The 14,061-nt window shown below is 32.2% G+C and overlaps 3 protein-coding genes across 4 annotated transcripts; 1 reads left to right on the top strand and 2 right to left on the bottom strand.

Annotated features, from left to right (window-relative positions):
- Positions 1–560: 560 nt before the first annotated feature.
- On the bottom strand, positions 561–3,976 carry LOC140048614 (ras-related protein Rab-9A-like). 2 transcript variants are annotated; one of them, XM_072093365.1, is made up of 2 exons: positions 3,862–3,976; positions 561–3,479 (listed from the first exon to the last, which is right to left on the bottom strand). In XM_072093365.1, exon 2 carries the CDS (start codon positions 3,438–3,440, stop codon positions 2,814–2,816), a length of 627 nt encoding a protein of 208 aa, XP_071949466.1. In that variant the 5' UTR covers positions 3,441–3,479; positions 3,862–3,976; the 3' UTR covers positions 561–2,813. The 2 variants fall into 2 exon arrangements, with proteins under 2 accessions (XP_071949466.1, XP_071949467.1); XM_072093366.1 differs by having other exon boundaries at positions 3,876–3,976.
- Positions 3,977–5,179: 1,203 nt separating this feature from the next.
- Positions 5,180–8,078, bottom strand: LOC140048747 (endoplasmic reticulum membrane protein complex subunit 7-like). Its single transcript, XM_072093526.1, has 4 exons — positions 7,806–8,078; positions 7,302–7,560; positions 6,991–7,071; positions 5,180–5,945 (listed from the first exon to the last, which is right to left on the bottom strand). The coding sequence occupies exons 1-4, from the start codon at positions 8,003–8,005 to the stop codon at positions 5,814–5,816; spliced, it is 672 nt and encodes a 223-aa protein (XP_071949627.1). The 5' UTR covers positions 8,006–8,078; the 3' UTR covers positions 5,180–5,813.
- A 533-nt stretch (positions 8,079–8,611) lies between these two features.
- On the top strand, positions 8,612–13,023 carry LOC140048723 (major facilitator superfamily domain-containing protein 6-like). The gene is made up of 5 exons (XM_072093495.1): positions 8,612–8,852; positions 9,031–9,171; positions 9,475–10,815; positions 11,157–11,333; positions 11,731–13,023. The coding sequence occupies exons 2-5, from the start codon at positions 9,108–9,110 to the stop codon at positions 12,144–12,146; spliced, it is 1,998 nt and encodes a 665-aa protein (XP_071949596.1). The 5' UTR covers positions 8,612–8,852; positions 9,031–9,107; the 3' UTR covers positions 12,147–13,023.
- Positions 13,024–14,061: the final 1,038 nt, after the last annotated feature.

Genomic DNA, 14,061 nt, shown 5'->3' with positions numbered 1-14,061 from the left:
TTTTATTGGGATTTTATATTAAGATTAAATTGTTGAAAGTACTTTGTAATGTTGCCAAATGCAGTAATTATAAAAGAATAATAATTATACATGTCTTTTTGTTGTTTTTTTTCATACGCATCCAACAGCGTAACTCGCCAATTACAGGATTGATAAACTCATACTTAACTCATTTGAGGCTTAGGGAGTGGAGTTGTGAGTCACAACCCTGGCACACAGGATTGAACCCTGGACCTTGGGATTGGAAGGCAAGCATGTTAACCACCAAGCTCCACTACAATTTGAGCGAGTTATAAATCTCAAATTTAATCTTCAACTGTAATTTAAAGTTCGTACAGCATAATCTATAGTTTAGTCAGTTGACCAAAAGGCAGTGCCGTAGCAAAGTGGCCGTAAGAATTGGGACCATTAACAGTTAAACAATAATACTAAAATATCAGTGTTTGTGTTTGTTTATTGTGATAAAATTGCTTTGCTAAATAAAAATCAGTATATACAGTACATCCAATAAAAAGGCTTAATTACTTTACATTATTTTCAACCAAATTTGAAATTCACAATTTTCAATTACAATTTATTGAACAACCCATAGATTTATAATATAGGCATCATAATATGTAACTATCACATACAGTGTATCACAGCATTTGCCTGCTACTGTAAAATAAAAATTATAGATACAGTACACCAAAATATTTCCTTTAAATTCTGCATAATTTAATAAAGGCAAAATCATTGAAGGCACATTTATGTTTTTTATACTGTACTATACCTTATTGACACAAATTAAGCATTTATTTATCAATTTTGGCTCATAAAAAATATTTCAAATTATTTTCAAGGTAACAAAAATTATATTAATTGTTTGTTTGTTTGTTTTATCTTTATACTGGGTGACCTCTTCAGTCAATGACTGGTCTCCCAGAGGGCCCAGTTGGTGATCAGTGGCTGTGATGTACTACTATACCGGGGTAACCCCCTACTCGTCTCGAAAGATGTACTAGGTTCTTTAAAGTGCACACGAGCAAGTTGTGCACACTGGATCTACGGTTTATAGTCCTTATCCAAGAAGACTCGTTCTACCACCAGAACCAAGGAGCGAGTGAGCGATCGAACCCTTGCCGATGTTATGGCTACGTGATTACGGTTCCACTGTCTTAACCGCTCGGCCACTCACTCACTCTAATTAGCTTTATGTTGAAATTTCATTTACATAAACTGAATTTTAAAAAACTTATTTCAATATTACAAATAACATACTGTATTACCGTCAGTCAATAATTGATATTTTGAGATTTCTTATTTTGAGGGTGATCATTCACTATCAATTATTGTATAAATATACATTTAGGAAAATTAATGTTGTTTGAATTGGTTACAAAAAGTATTTACGGCACAGTGACTGATAGTGCTCGTTTGAGCATACTATAAGCAGGGAGGCCCACTTTTAACAATTATTCAAAAAAAAAAATAGTACATTAAATTTCATCTAATATAATAATATAAGTATATATTGGAATATATATATTGTGAATTGCCATATTGTGATTGCTATAAAGAATTAAAAAAAAAGATGCTTCCATAAAACATTGAATATAATACAGGTACAATATAGGCAGGTAGTGTACTGGGATCACTGGTCTAATGCTTGGTTCCCACTGTAGAAGCAACACAAGGATGTAATGCAACGTAAGTTAGTTGACCAATGACAAGCAGCACATTTGAATAATTCATCGCTTGTGATTGGTCAACTAACTTACGCTTGCATTGCGTTTACGTCCTAGTGGGAACACTAAGCTCAATTAGACAAAATGACAGCGTTACATCTTGTGTGTTGCGCTTTTATTACTGACTAGCCGACGCCATAACATTGTACAATTTTGGGATAAGTTTAGGAAAAGGTCGGCCATGTACATGACGAGTGGATACGAACATCAAATCCCACCTTTTTAATTTGCACTTTTTCATAATTAAACTTCTGCTAGTTTATAACTTTTTCTGTGATTGTTCAGCGCTTAGAGGTGCCCTGCATTTATTGTGTGCTATATTAAATTGAACATTATTATTATCAATATATTATACTTTACATCCAATGTTACAATAATTATATACAACACACCTGAATAACATGCATAATTATTACAATAAGCATTATTTAGTTTTACAGTGAATATTCAACCACCCTTTACAAGACAAATTTGCACATTATAACACTTAAAGAAATTTAGAGAAACTTTGTTTTACTGTATTATGGTTGGGAGAGGGGTGTGGATTGTGTGTACGAGAATCAAATTCAACTGGGTTTTCAGACTACATGTACAGGATGTCATATGAAGTTTCTGCCGTATTCACTTTTTTTAAACTCTGTCTACACTATCAAACCATGGAGGTATAAAAATATATATCTATTTTTATACCTCCATGATCAAACTAGTTTGACTAAAAAAGTGTGATGTGCCCAAATATGGTAGTGATATAGCATTATCATGTCTATATCACATTTTTTTTGTCTGTTAAATTTCGATAGTGTAGACAGAGCTTAAGGGTTTGTCGTTGAATTCATTCCCACTAAAAAAAATGTATCAATCATGATATATTCCTGCCCCATAGACAGTATTGGCTTACTTTAACAATGAAAAAAATATACAGTGCCATTGTATATCCAAATTACAGTATGATTAAAATTAATCCAATTTTACACCATGATGAGTAGGTATGTGTATAATAATAATTTTTAGTAATTTTAATAGTGACATTCTTAAAATTGCAAAGCATTGGATACAGTACATAAAATTGCTAGGTTGTGGCCACACTTAACAACATGATGATGATTGCTTATTGCTTGGTTTGTTCTTCAAATTAATCGCATGTTCATTTCCTTCCGCAATTCCAAATTTATGGTCTAGATCTAAGATACGTTGAACCGACGCAGTAAACGCTTCTTTTACATTTACCGCAGTCTTTGCACTTGTTTCGTAATACGGCGTATTGTTATTCTCTTCGCACCATGTTTTAACCATCGGTTCAAAAACCTTTCGGTCATCCTCACTGACATCGACTTTATTCCCTAATACTACAAATGGGAATGTATCTGGGTTCTGTACGTCAGCATAAAATAAAAATTCTTTCTTCCACATTGCAAGGTTCTTAAAACTGTTTAAATCGTCTACGCTAAAAGTTAATAAACAGCAATCGGAGCCGCGGTAAAACGGCGTGCGAAGGCTTTTGAATCTTTCCTGTCCGGCAGTGTCCCATATCTGCATTGTGTAGCTTTCGCCGTCTACGTCAATGTCTTTATTTAAGAATTCCACGCCAATTGTGTGAAATGAAAGGTTATCAAATTTGTCGCTAATGAACCTATTCATCAGGGAACTTTTGCCGACACCCCCATCACCAAGTAGAACAACCTTTAACACTGGTATACTTTTGTGTGGTGGCATTTTAGTGTAAGTTGAAAAACCTCAAAGAAATTTGCATTCCTATTATAATTAAAGATTCAGAAAATATCATTAAAAAAAATATAACTTATTTGCAAAATATTTTTAAAAAGTGTATTCTAATCTATAAAAGTCATATGTATTAATTAATAATTGTATTAACGTTATGCTGCTGCTAAATGTATCCTGTGGTCAGGGAAATCCTAACCCGGTGTCATCTTAAACCTAGGCCTAGCTATAAGAGGTAGGCCTGTGTCGTTTGGAGAGGGTAGCCCTACTTGCATGCTATAATAGTAAATAAACCGGTCTGAGCCTAACTAGGTAGGCCTCCTTCCTAATTAATATTAAGGCTAGCTAACTCATATTTTATAAGTTGAATTAAAGATGAATTTGTATTTTATAAATTAACTAGGTGATTGCTTACCAACCAAAACCTACCGCTGTCTTGAATCAGTTTTATACAGAATAAACAAAAGCCGAAAATGTATCAACAAAATTGTTGAAAAGAAGGAAAAGTCATGTGAGACAATGTCGCCGTTCGTCAGCTATTGGTCCGTAGAATTACTGCACACGGAAATGACCGTTCAAATATCCATAATTCAATCAATTTTTAGTCGCGTGAACGCGACTCAATAGTTCACTATGTCGGTCGGTCGGTCTGTCTGTCGGTCCGGTATCACTATGCGTTTTATCGCTTTTCTGTACTTTTTGAACTGTTTTGATGTACATTACTTTTTGAAAGTTCATTTTTTTCTGAGAGCATGCGACTTATGGCTGTTGGCCTTGTTAATTGTAAGGCAGACATGCAATACAAAAACAATTGAGTTTTTGTTTATTATTGAACTGAACAAAATGGAATTGATTAGCCATTATAACCCAATACAGAAACCAAAAGTGAAATAAAAATCTAGAGAGAATAATATGTTCTCTATAAGATCTATAAATTGTTGAAACTGTTTGGCGAAAAAGTGATTGAATTGATTCTCAAAATCTAAACATATTTAAAACCACACTAAAAAAGCACTGGTCTAACCACCTGTTGAAATACACAATACAGCCCATATAAATCAAATAATATGTTCTGGTCAAGAGGGGCACAGAAGCATTAATGCTTTAAGTCTCAAAAGCTAGGTAGATATATACAATACAGTATTTTGACTGGTGTGCACTGTAAAGCAGCTGTGTTTTTAGATTTAAAGGTTAAATTATGTAATTTGTTTCGAAACTATAAAAAACCATGCCACTGATTTATATGTAATTTTATTCACCTACATATTTACATTACATAATCAATTTTATCATACTGTACTTCTATTAAAACCTAAAATAAAAACATGTCATCAAACTTGACAGTACTACATAATGACAGACAGACATAATATATTTAATAAACAAATGTATAAAATTATTACCTATCTAATTAAATATACAGTCTCTCAAGGCTTACATGTCAAGAGATTGTATATTCAAAATCCTATAAAATTGAAAATATAAATTTTATCCTCTTTCCGAATTGATATGTTCGCAAAATTATGTTATGTTATCCTTTTAATGTACAGTAACTCTGTCTACACTATCAAACTAGTTTGACAAAAAAATGCGTGATGTGCCCAAATATGGTAGTGATATGACATCATCATGTCCATATATGGGCACATCACATTTATTTGTCACATAATTTGATAGTGTGGACAGAGCTTAATAGAATGTATTAGTTCAAATTGAGCACAATTGACTCTCACTCCCAATAATGGACTCTCAAAAAACAGGAAAACCTTTTATTTAGAAAGAATATCTTTTGTAACATTCAGAATTTCTGGAAACCTGACATATTAGGCCAGTGGTGAGAGAGTTGAGAGTATATTTATTACACATAATGATTAACTAGCATTTGAGAGGGTTGACTGTTATTATCGTTATCATATAATATGTATGGTCAAATCGCCCAAAATCACACCACCCTTGCACTGGCCCAGTGAAGTTATAGTAAATGTAAAACTTGTATGGGTTGCCTCTTCTCTTAGTTTATTGACTTATACCGGACTTAAAATGTAAAGCTGTAAGTCTACATTATCAAACTTTATGTGACAACAAAATGTAATGTGCCCATATATGGACTTGATGATGTCACATCACTACCATATTTGGGCATATCACTACAATATTTGGGCACACTTTTTTTGTCAAACTAGTTTGATAGTGTAGACAGAGCTTAAGCAAAAATATTAACTTTATTATTATTATTAATTAGAGCACATCAAATTAAAAAACACCAAAACACGTTTGATTCCAACTCCCCCAAACGTCACAAATGATGGGCGCCATCAAGAAATAAAAATATAATTATCAATCAAATTAAAACAATAAGTTCATTGTTCATTTCTTCTTCACTTTACTTTTGTCTCTTTTCTTTGTTGGTTGTGTTCCTCCTAGCCAATTCGTCATCATTTCAGATAAGTCGGGTAAATTTTGATTTTGGTTCATAAAACTCATTGATTGTTGCATTTCCTACAGAGAAAAATAAATAATATAATTTATAACTAAAAATAATGATTTGCTTATTCATTTCTAGCAAAGGTAGTTCACAAACAAGTAATATTTTTATTTTGTTAAAGTCTACTTCTAGATTTTTTGTGACCACCATCCACATTTATAAATATTTAGTGATGTATTAAGAAAATTATATGTATCATTTGTGGAAAACTAATAAACAAATAAGCAACCCAATTAAGAATTATCTTTTAAAGATACATTGCCCCCCTCTCCCCCACCCCCTAAAAAATAATTTTGTTCAAAATGTTTTGTTAAATATGCTATTTTAATGTCACATAATAGTTATTTACTTTGGCCAAATATTGGATTGATTTAGCTAAAAAAACTGTAATTTAAAGCAGAAATTAGTCAGATTGCCTTGAAGTCAATGGGGTTTTAGTTGATTTTTAAAGAATTTGTCATTTTATAAGTGGAAACATTTTTTTAATCTACATGATTAACTTCATTAAAACTGTGGCCTATTCAAAGTCTTGTTTACATTAATCTACATTGTTCATGTTTTTGGGGGACAATACATCTTTAATATTGGACAAGAGAAACTGATAATTTTTTATTTATTTTATTTTATGTCTTTAGGCAATGTGGCCAAGGATTACCAATAGTGAATTAATCACTGTCCTATCAGATAGGTGGTAATCCCCCTGATACAGGGGCTATTGTGTGAACCAGTTCACCGGGGTAACCCCCTACTCTTTTTCGAATAATGAACTGGGTTTCTTTAAAGTACACACAGGTTATAACTGTGTACACTGGACCTACGGTTTATAGTCCTTATCCGAGAAGACTTGTTCCACCACCAGAACTAGGAGCGAGTCGGCCTCGAACCCTTGCCGATGTTGTTGTTGGCTCTTTAGGTACGGTAAACGGCGCCCCTGCCTTAACCGCTCGGCCATATGACTTAACCGCTCGGCCATAATAACTGATTAAAAGGCATGCATCGTTTATCTTTGCTGGTATGGTACATATGATTTAGATAATACACCTCATTTGAATATCTTACCCTTTGAACTTCAGGATCTTGAGAATTAATTAGTTTTGGTAAAACAACAATACATATTAAGGGCACCACCATCATCAGTACCTGTGTATGAGAGAAAAAAGTAACAAATATTAACTTTATGATAGAACAAACTAAGATTTATTTAACATTTAATAATATAAATTATAAGTTGAAACCATTGAATTTCTTTGTCCTAAATAGTTATATGGGTCAAAATAGTCTATATACCAGATCTTCTTTGATTAATATCTTGTTGGGGTATTAAATGTGACTTACTACTGTATTACACGTTACATACAATTCTCACTTACCATTGGATTTTTTAAGGCATCTGTAACTCTGAACTCTTCTCGTTTTTGGAAATATTCTTTAGGTGTTTTAGATTTCATTCGTAGAGGATATGACAATAAATTTATTTTATTTGGTTGAATAAGATTTACTTTTCGAGCTCGCATTTTTCCTTTACCGTTGATTTCAACACGGGCTGGTTCAAATAAGAACTTTGGATTACTAACTTCAACGACATAAGATCCGGATGGGACACCACCCACTGTAAAACTTCCGTCAGCCCTAATAATAAAAAAAAATTAAACATTTTGTTAAATAATAATTCAATTTATTTCGAAAACATACATTCCATATCAACAATACAAATATTAAAATAACAATAATACAAATACTGTAAATAGTTTGAAGGCATAGGCCTAGTTATTATTAAAATCATGATCATAGTAACACAGTAGCAACACAGCCAGGTATAGCTAAGCATGAATGTTGCTCCAGGCCTAGGCCTCAGACTAGAAGGATGCAGTTACCTCATAAAGCCTACGTAAGCGCCTCCGTCCACTAGAATTCTTGTTTCGGGTAGCCACTCCAACAATTTAGCTCCAGATATAATTACTTTACCCTCTATTGTATAGTATGTGTTACTATTATTATCTTCATCAGTATCTTCACATTTTACCTGAAATACTCCTAAACAAATAACTAAAACTATTATCTTGATTTCCTTCATTTTTACACTATATCTTACTTATAATTGTAGGCCTAGGCTATTCAATTTTCTAATTTTCTCGCGATACCATCGCTTGCATCGCTCCAGTTAAAAAATATCGAATAGTTCATTTTTATATTAGGTAATTGAATTTATTAATAATTATCTAAAATATATATATCAATATTTTTACATTTGATTTATTTTAAAAGCATTTCACAATTTTATTTATTTATATTTTGTTTGTATTTAAATGACCTATATTGTAATTATATATTAGGTAGTTAATATTTTGGTTTAGGTTCACCTGTGATATAATTGAACATTCAAAATGGCAGCCTTCATATTAAGTTGGATTAATTATTTATTTTATTAAATACTTGTAAATAGTATTACAATCAAAAATACTTTTATTTGGCTTTATAATATGTTACACTATGAATATAATTTAAATAAATGTATTTCAATAATTTTTCAATTATTTGTTTTCATATTTGTTACATTTAATATAATGGTATTGGCCTAGCCTAGAATAAAATAAAACATTTATAAACATGCCCCGCCCCCTTTTATTTATTTCATGTGTGTAGAAAAAAATTGACATCAATTTTGTCGGCGAGAGAGATGTTGCCTGTTTATTTCCTGTATGTTTGGAAAAAATATTAATTTCTGTTGAATAATTATAAGCTGTAAATTATTACTAATTTGTTGTTAACCGACTGCGTTGTTTATCCAATTTATGTGTCTATCAAGCAAGCCCATATCATCTCTATCTCTACTAGGCCTACTCTAGGCCTAGCCTAGGCTGGTTTTGCTAGGTATCATCTCATCTGTGTGAGAATGTGAAGTTGACAATTGCATTAATGAGGTTGGTCGTTTCCCCCCAGTTTCTGTCATTGAATGAGGATGTGATGTTCATGTTTATATATTTTTTTCATACTCTGTATATGGGAATTTGGAAGCAAACTTTCCAGTAATAATGATTATTATATTATTAATAATTATAGTTTATACTTATAAACATGTTTTTTCTTTTAATTACACAGTTACTAAAACAATGGTCGTTTGACATTTGTAATTTTAAAGGCAATTGGTTGCCTCTTTTGTAATACACAGTGAGAAGATGAAGGTTGAAATTAATAGAACATTTCTGCCCATAAAGGCCGTGTATTTCTTGTATCTGTCAGGTAAATGATTTCGTTAATTGGTGTAGATTAACATAATTTATAGTTAAACAAGGTACATCAGATGCATGCCCCTGCCCTTACAGTTATTTCAATAAAAACATTTTAAAATTCACAAATTAAATCAGGCTCCCTCTGATACACAATGTGGATACAAATAACAATTAATTAAAACAAAGTTAATTTTCTAAAGTTACATTAATTGAAAGTTGGAAAAAGGCACGGTTAGGAAAAACATCTTCACTAATATCTATAAGTTATTTTTGTCTGTTTGTATGTAATGTATGTATCTTTCTTTGTATATAGGTATGGCCTGCCTGAATCCTTATCTTCCTGTGTATATGATAGCTTTAGGCCTGTCAACATCTCAAATCGGCTTAATCCGAGGCCTAGAACCAGCAGTACAGTTACTCGTCAGCCCGTTATGTGGCCTACTTTCTGACAAATACAGCTGCCATAAGATCATCTTATTAATTGCACTGTCAGGCTCGGCTATCTTCTACTTCCTAACAATATTTGTTCCCCCTGTACCCGTCTTATATGCAAATGTGACGGCCACAGGGAATCTATCATTTCAAGATTGCAATAAGGAATTTTTCAAGCAGTTATTGAATGAGGAATCAAATGCAGCGTACTCTAATGATACTAATATTCGTAATAGTACGTTTAATAATACAAGTTCAAATTGTAACTGTGATTTTCTTGAGGACTTGCTTCCAACTCGACAATATTCTTCAGTTTTTAATACAAGCGGTTTAACCAAAAAGATAATGTGTAATAATAATACTACAGACATATGCATACACTACTGCTGTAAAGTGAATCAGACTTTTACAAATTCAATTTGCAATGAACAGAATACTACATCAAATTTGACCCTTGGCAGTTCAACTTTGACATTTGTAATCATGTTTTGTTTGATAATGACAGGGCAAGTTTTTATGTGCAATAATTTCCCGCTAGTTGACATGGCAGTCGTCGAACTCTTACAAGATCGGGGAGACTATGGAAAGCAACGTCTATGGGGGGCAGTAGGATGGGGTTCTTTTGCAATCATAATGGGTTTTATTCTCGATAAGAACCACGCCACTTCAATCAAAGCCAAATACTTGCCAGCACATCTTTCGTTTTTTGTTTTAGTTTTTGGAAGCGTATTAGCAGCGATAAAGATGACATTCCCTCCTCATCGTAGACCAAATTCCTGTTTTAAAAATATATACAACGTTCTTTGTCAAGCAGAAATTCTAATATTTTTACTTGTAGTCATAGTGATGGGAATGTGTTTCGGAATTACATCAACATTTTTATTTGTTTACATTAATGATTTGAATGGCGACCATATGTTAATGGGACTCACTCTGGTCACTACTTGTTTATCGGAAATCCCGTTTTTATACTTTTCTGGTCGATTGATTGACTTTTTAGGACATCAAAATGTGATTTATTTGACGTTGTTGTGTTACAGTCTTCGGTTTCTTGGATACTCGTTGGTAAGAAACCCGTACTTGGTGCTGATCGTTGAACCGTTACATGGTGTAACTTTTGGTGCATTTTGGGCTGCGATGAGGATGTATGCTAGTATAATATCGCCGCCTGGTATGGCAGCCACTCTTCAGTCTTTTATTTCTACCGTTGATGTGGGCATAGGTAAGCCCCCCCCCCCCCAAAAAAAAATATTTTTTCAACCCAATACAGAATACAATAGAACTCCTATTATGTGGACACCTTTAAGACCGAACAAATTATCTTCTGAGTAGGGTTGGCCATAAAACTTACATTTCCCCTTTTTTGTCGGAAATTTTCCCTAGAATAGGGTTGACCCAAAGGAGGATTACTACTTAAATTGCTAGATAATAATGTATAATTAAACAGCTGAGCTACCAATAAATTAGGGGATGTTTCTCAGGTTTTTTGTTATATCTTTAATTTCAACCTGCCCCTACTTATCCATAATGTCCTTGAATTTCTAACATTATTTTTGTTTTCAGGGAGAGGTGTAGGCACCATAATTGGTGGTGTGATCTATTACAATTATGGAGGGCGCTTTTTGTTCCGGTGTTGCACTATTCTGTGCTTGGCCACGGCAGTTGTTTACTTTGTGTCTCGTTATCTTATTGTGAGAACATGTCCAATCACAGACTACAGACTCTTCCAGGATGAGGAAGGTATTAGACAGTTACTACTTTTGATTATCTTAATTTAATACTACTGTGCTACTAATGTTATCTTAAAGTGTGGCTCCAGGTCTAAAATTTCTATAGTTTATAAAAAATATAATCCTTTGCAACAACATAATCCCACAGTACTTTTTATTTTTAATTTACTTCTACGAGTACGTGTGTCCTCTTTAATAAAGAGCTTTTGATTTGCGAAGACCAACTAGGTCAGGTCAATTGATGTGGTGTTGATCATCAGCCTGGATCTAGAAACCTTCAAACATGTACCAATATCTTTGCATGCGCACAATGAATTAACGTGACGTAGGTTGGTCGTCGGTCGTCGCAAATCAGTTGGTTTAATTATAAGAAATTAAACTATCATTATAATATATTTTATTTGTAGATGCAACAATAGAACAACAATTAGAAGAAATAGAGCCGCAAGCTTCACCTGAAGGTCTTCCAGTAACATTGAAATCCAGAAAATCAATGCGTCTTGTACTTCACTCTATCAATAAACCTGCAGACTGTCCGCTAGACGATGGCAGCGACATGGCTAGGATAATGCAAGGTGTGCCCCCAGTTCTTCCATCACACGGTCCAAGTGGGGCCTCTGTATGCGTACAAACTTCTGGTAGAGGGATGTCAACTGCAAGTTCTAGTTGCTCTTCGTTCGTCGAGCGCTGGCCACATCTTCCGAATCTTGGTGAGGACGAGGAAGAATTTCAGAGTAAACTGTCGGTAGTGAATGTTGAGTCTTACATGCCGAGCCCAAATTCAAGGCCGTATGAGATTGTAGTTAAAGAACACACTGTTTAGATACCATTGGTTGTGGGAATGGTATCACTGATGGTTCTGGTAACCATTAGTGGTGAAGGTGGTGGTAATAGTGATTATGTTTTTATTCCATTTATTTATTAGACCTAACATAAAGTACAGTGATACGTAATACAAAATAAACCAAGTCATGGTCAAACTGACCATGTTTGAAAAGGGTGGGTGAGGGTGGAGTTGCCTTGTTGTTATTTTGGTGTTTGCATACAAGGATAACCCACCTTAGACCAAGTGGGGTCCTTCTGGTGGTGAATTATAATACCTAATGTGGATTCCTGTAAACAAATTCTAAAAAGTATTATTTTCATCGTTCCAAATTTTGAAATGCAGAGGTGATTCATTCCTAAAATAGTCCTAGAAAATATTTTTACTAGAAGAATTTTTTGTGGATTTTTACTTTATATTATTTGGAACCAGATGAATTTATTCAATATTAGAAGAATTTTGTTTTCACCAGTCAAAATCCATCCATTTCTTTGCTTTTTTCTTGATACTTGCTCCGAATTCTTAACTATTTCAAATCTACAAACAAAAAGAGTGCAATTTCTTGGGTACTTCTTACAAGTGCAATATATTTCAATCAGAACCACGAACAATACATGCTTTAAAATGGTTCGAGTGTGTGTTCATTAGATTGCATTCCTCATGTCTGGGTTACTGCAGTAGATGAATGATTTACCTCAGTAAACTTGAAGAAATGTTTTTCCAGTGGTTAATTTCAATTATTATTTCAATTGAATCCTAAACCAATTCTGAAATACTGAAAGGATAAAGTTTAATATTAATTGATAAAATATTTTGTGAAATTTTAAAATATTTTAAATCACTTAATTTGTTATTAATAAGTTTAATTTATACAAAACTGAACAAATTTAAATAATGTATGCTAATTTACATAACATATGCTAATTTACATAATGTATGCTAATTTACATAATATGTTAATTTACATTAATTTATTTATAGTTATTAATTGGAGTGTCCCTAATAAAGGGTTCTATTATATGTGATTGTAATTAATTGATTAAGTAATTAATTAATTTTTTTAAATAAATTGTTCTGTTTTTGAGAATTTATAATAAATAAAACATTGAAAACTGCCATTTTAAATACATTGTAGAGTGTAGTATGGCTAAACTTTAAAAAAGAGTTATACAGTATTTACCATAATTACTTTCCATTTCTTACCTTGATTTATAAATTTGTCCTTATTTATAATTTGTTAGATTTCACGATATAGTTTCACAACATTTGTAAAGTTATAGTTTTTTATTAACATTTTATATTTTATACTTGTTTTATAATTTATTTATCATGTTTTTGTCTAAAACATTAATGGCGTCTTATAATTTATTTTTAAACACACAATTTGTTTAGTTATTTAATATTTATGTTAGAGCATGGAGGAAATATCCTCCATGGTTAGAGCAAGTGTTGTTTTATAGCCTTGGTTAGTGTATGTAAATTAAACGTTGTACAATATGATTTTGATTTATATTATGAAACAGAAATTTTTCTGAATTATTTTAGACTAGATATATTTTAATAAATTAAATTAAAATTTATTTGTGAAGCTAGGATTAAACTTCGTTTGTTTTTATTATTAAAAATGTAATTATTTGAGAAAAAATGCTTTAACAAATTTTAGTCTTGTAGCAATACTTTGCTAATTTATATTAAATATTTGTAAAATGATTTTGCATACTTTTGTCAAATCAAATTGATATATAACATTGGAATAGTTTCTTTATACAGTACTGAACTGTATATTGTACTATGTGTTATTTTTAAGGTAAAACCAAATTGATGTTAGATAAAAAAAAGTACAGTATAATGAATTTTTTTTTTACCTATAAGTTTTTTAATTTGTTTCTGTATTATTTGGAAGTATACATTATAA

This window comes from Antedon mediterranea, chromosome 5, assembly GCF_964355755.1.
Source record: "Antedon mediterranea chromosome 5, ecAntMedi1.1, whole genome shotgun sequence".
In the NCBI taxonomy this organism is placed as follows: domain Eukaryota; kingdom Metazoa; phylum Echinodermata; class Crinoidea; order Comatulida; family Antedonidae; genus Antedon; species Antedon mediterranea.
This window is presented reverse-complemented; position numbering and strand designations above follow the sequence as displayed.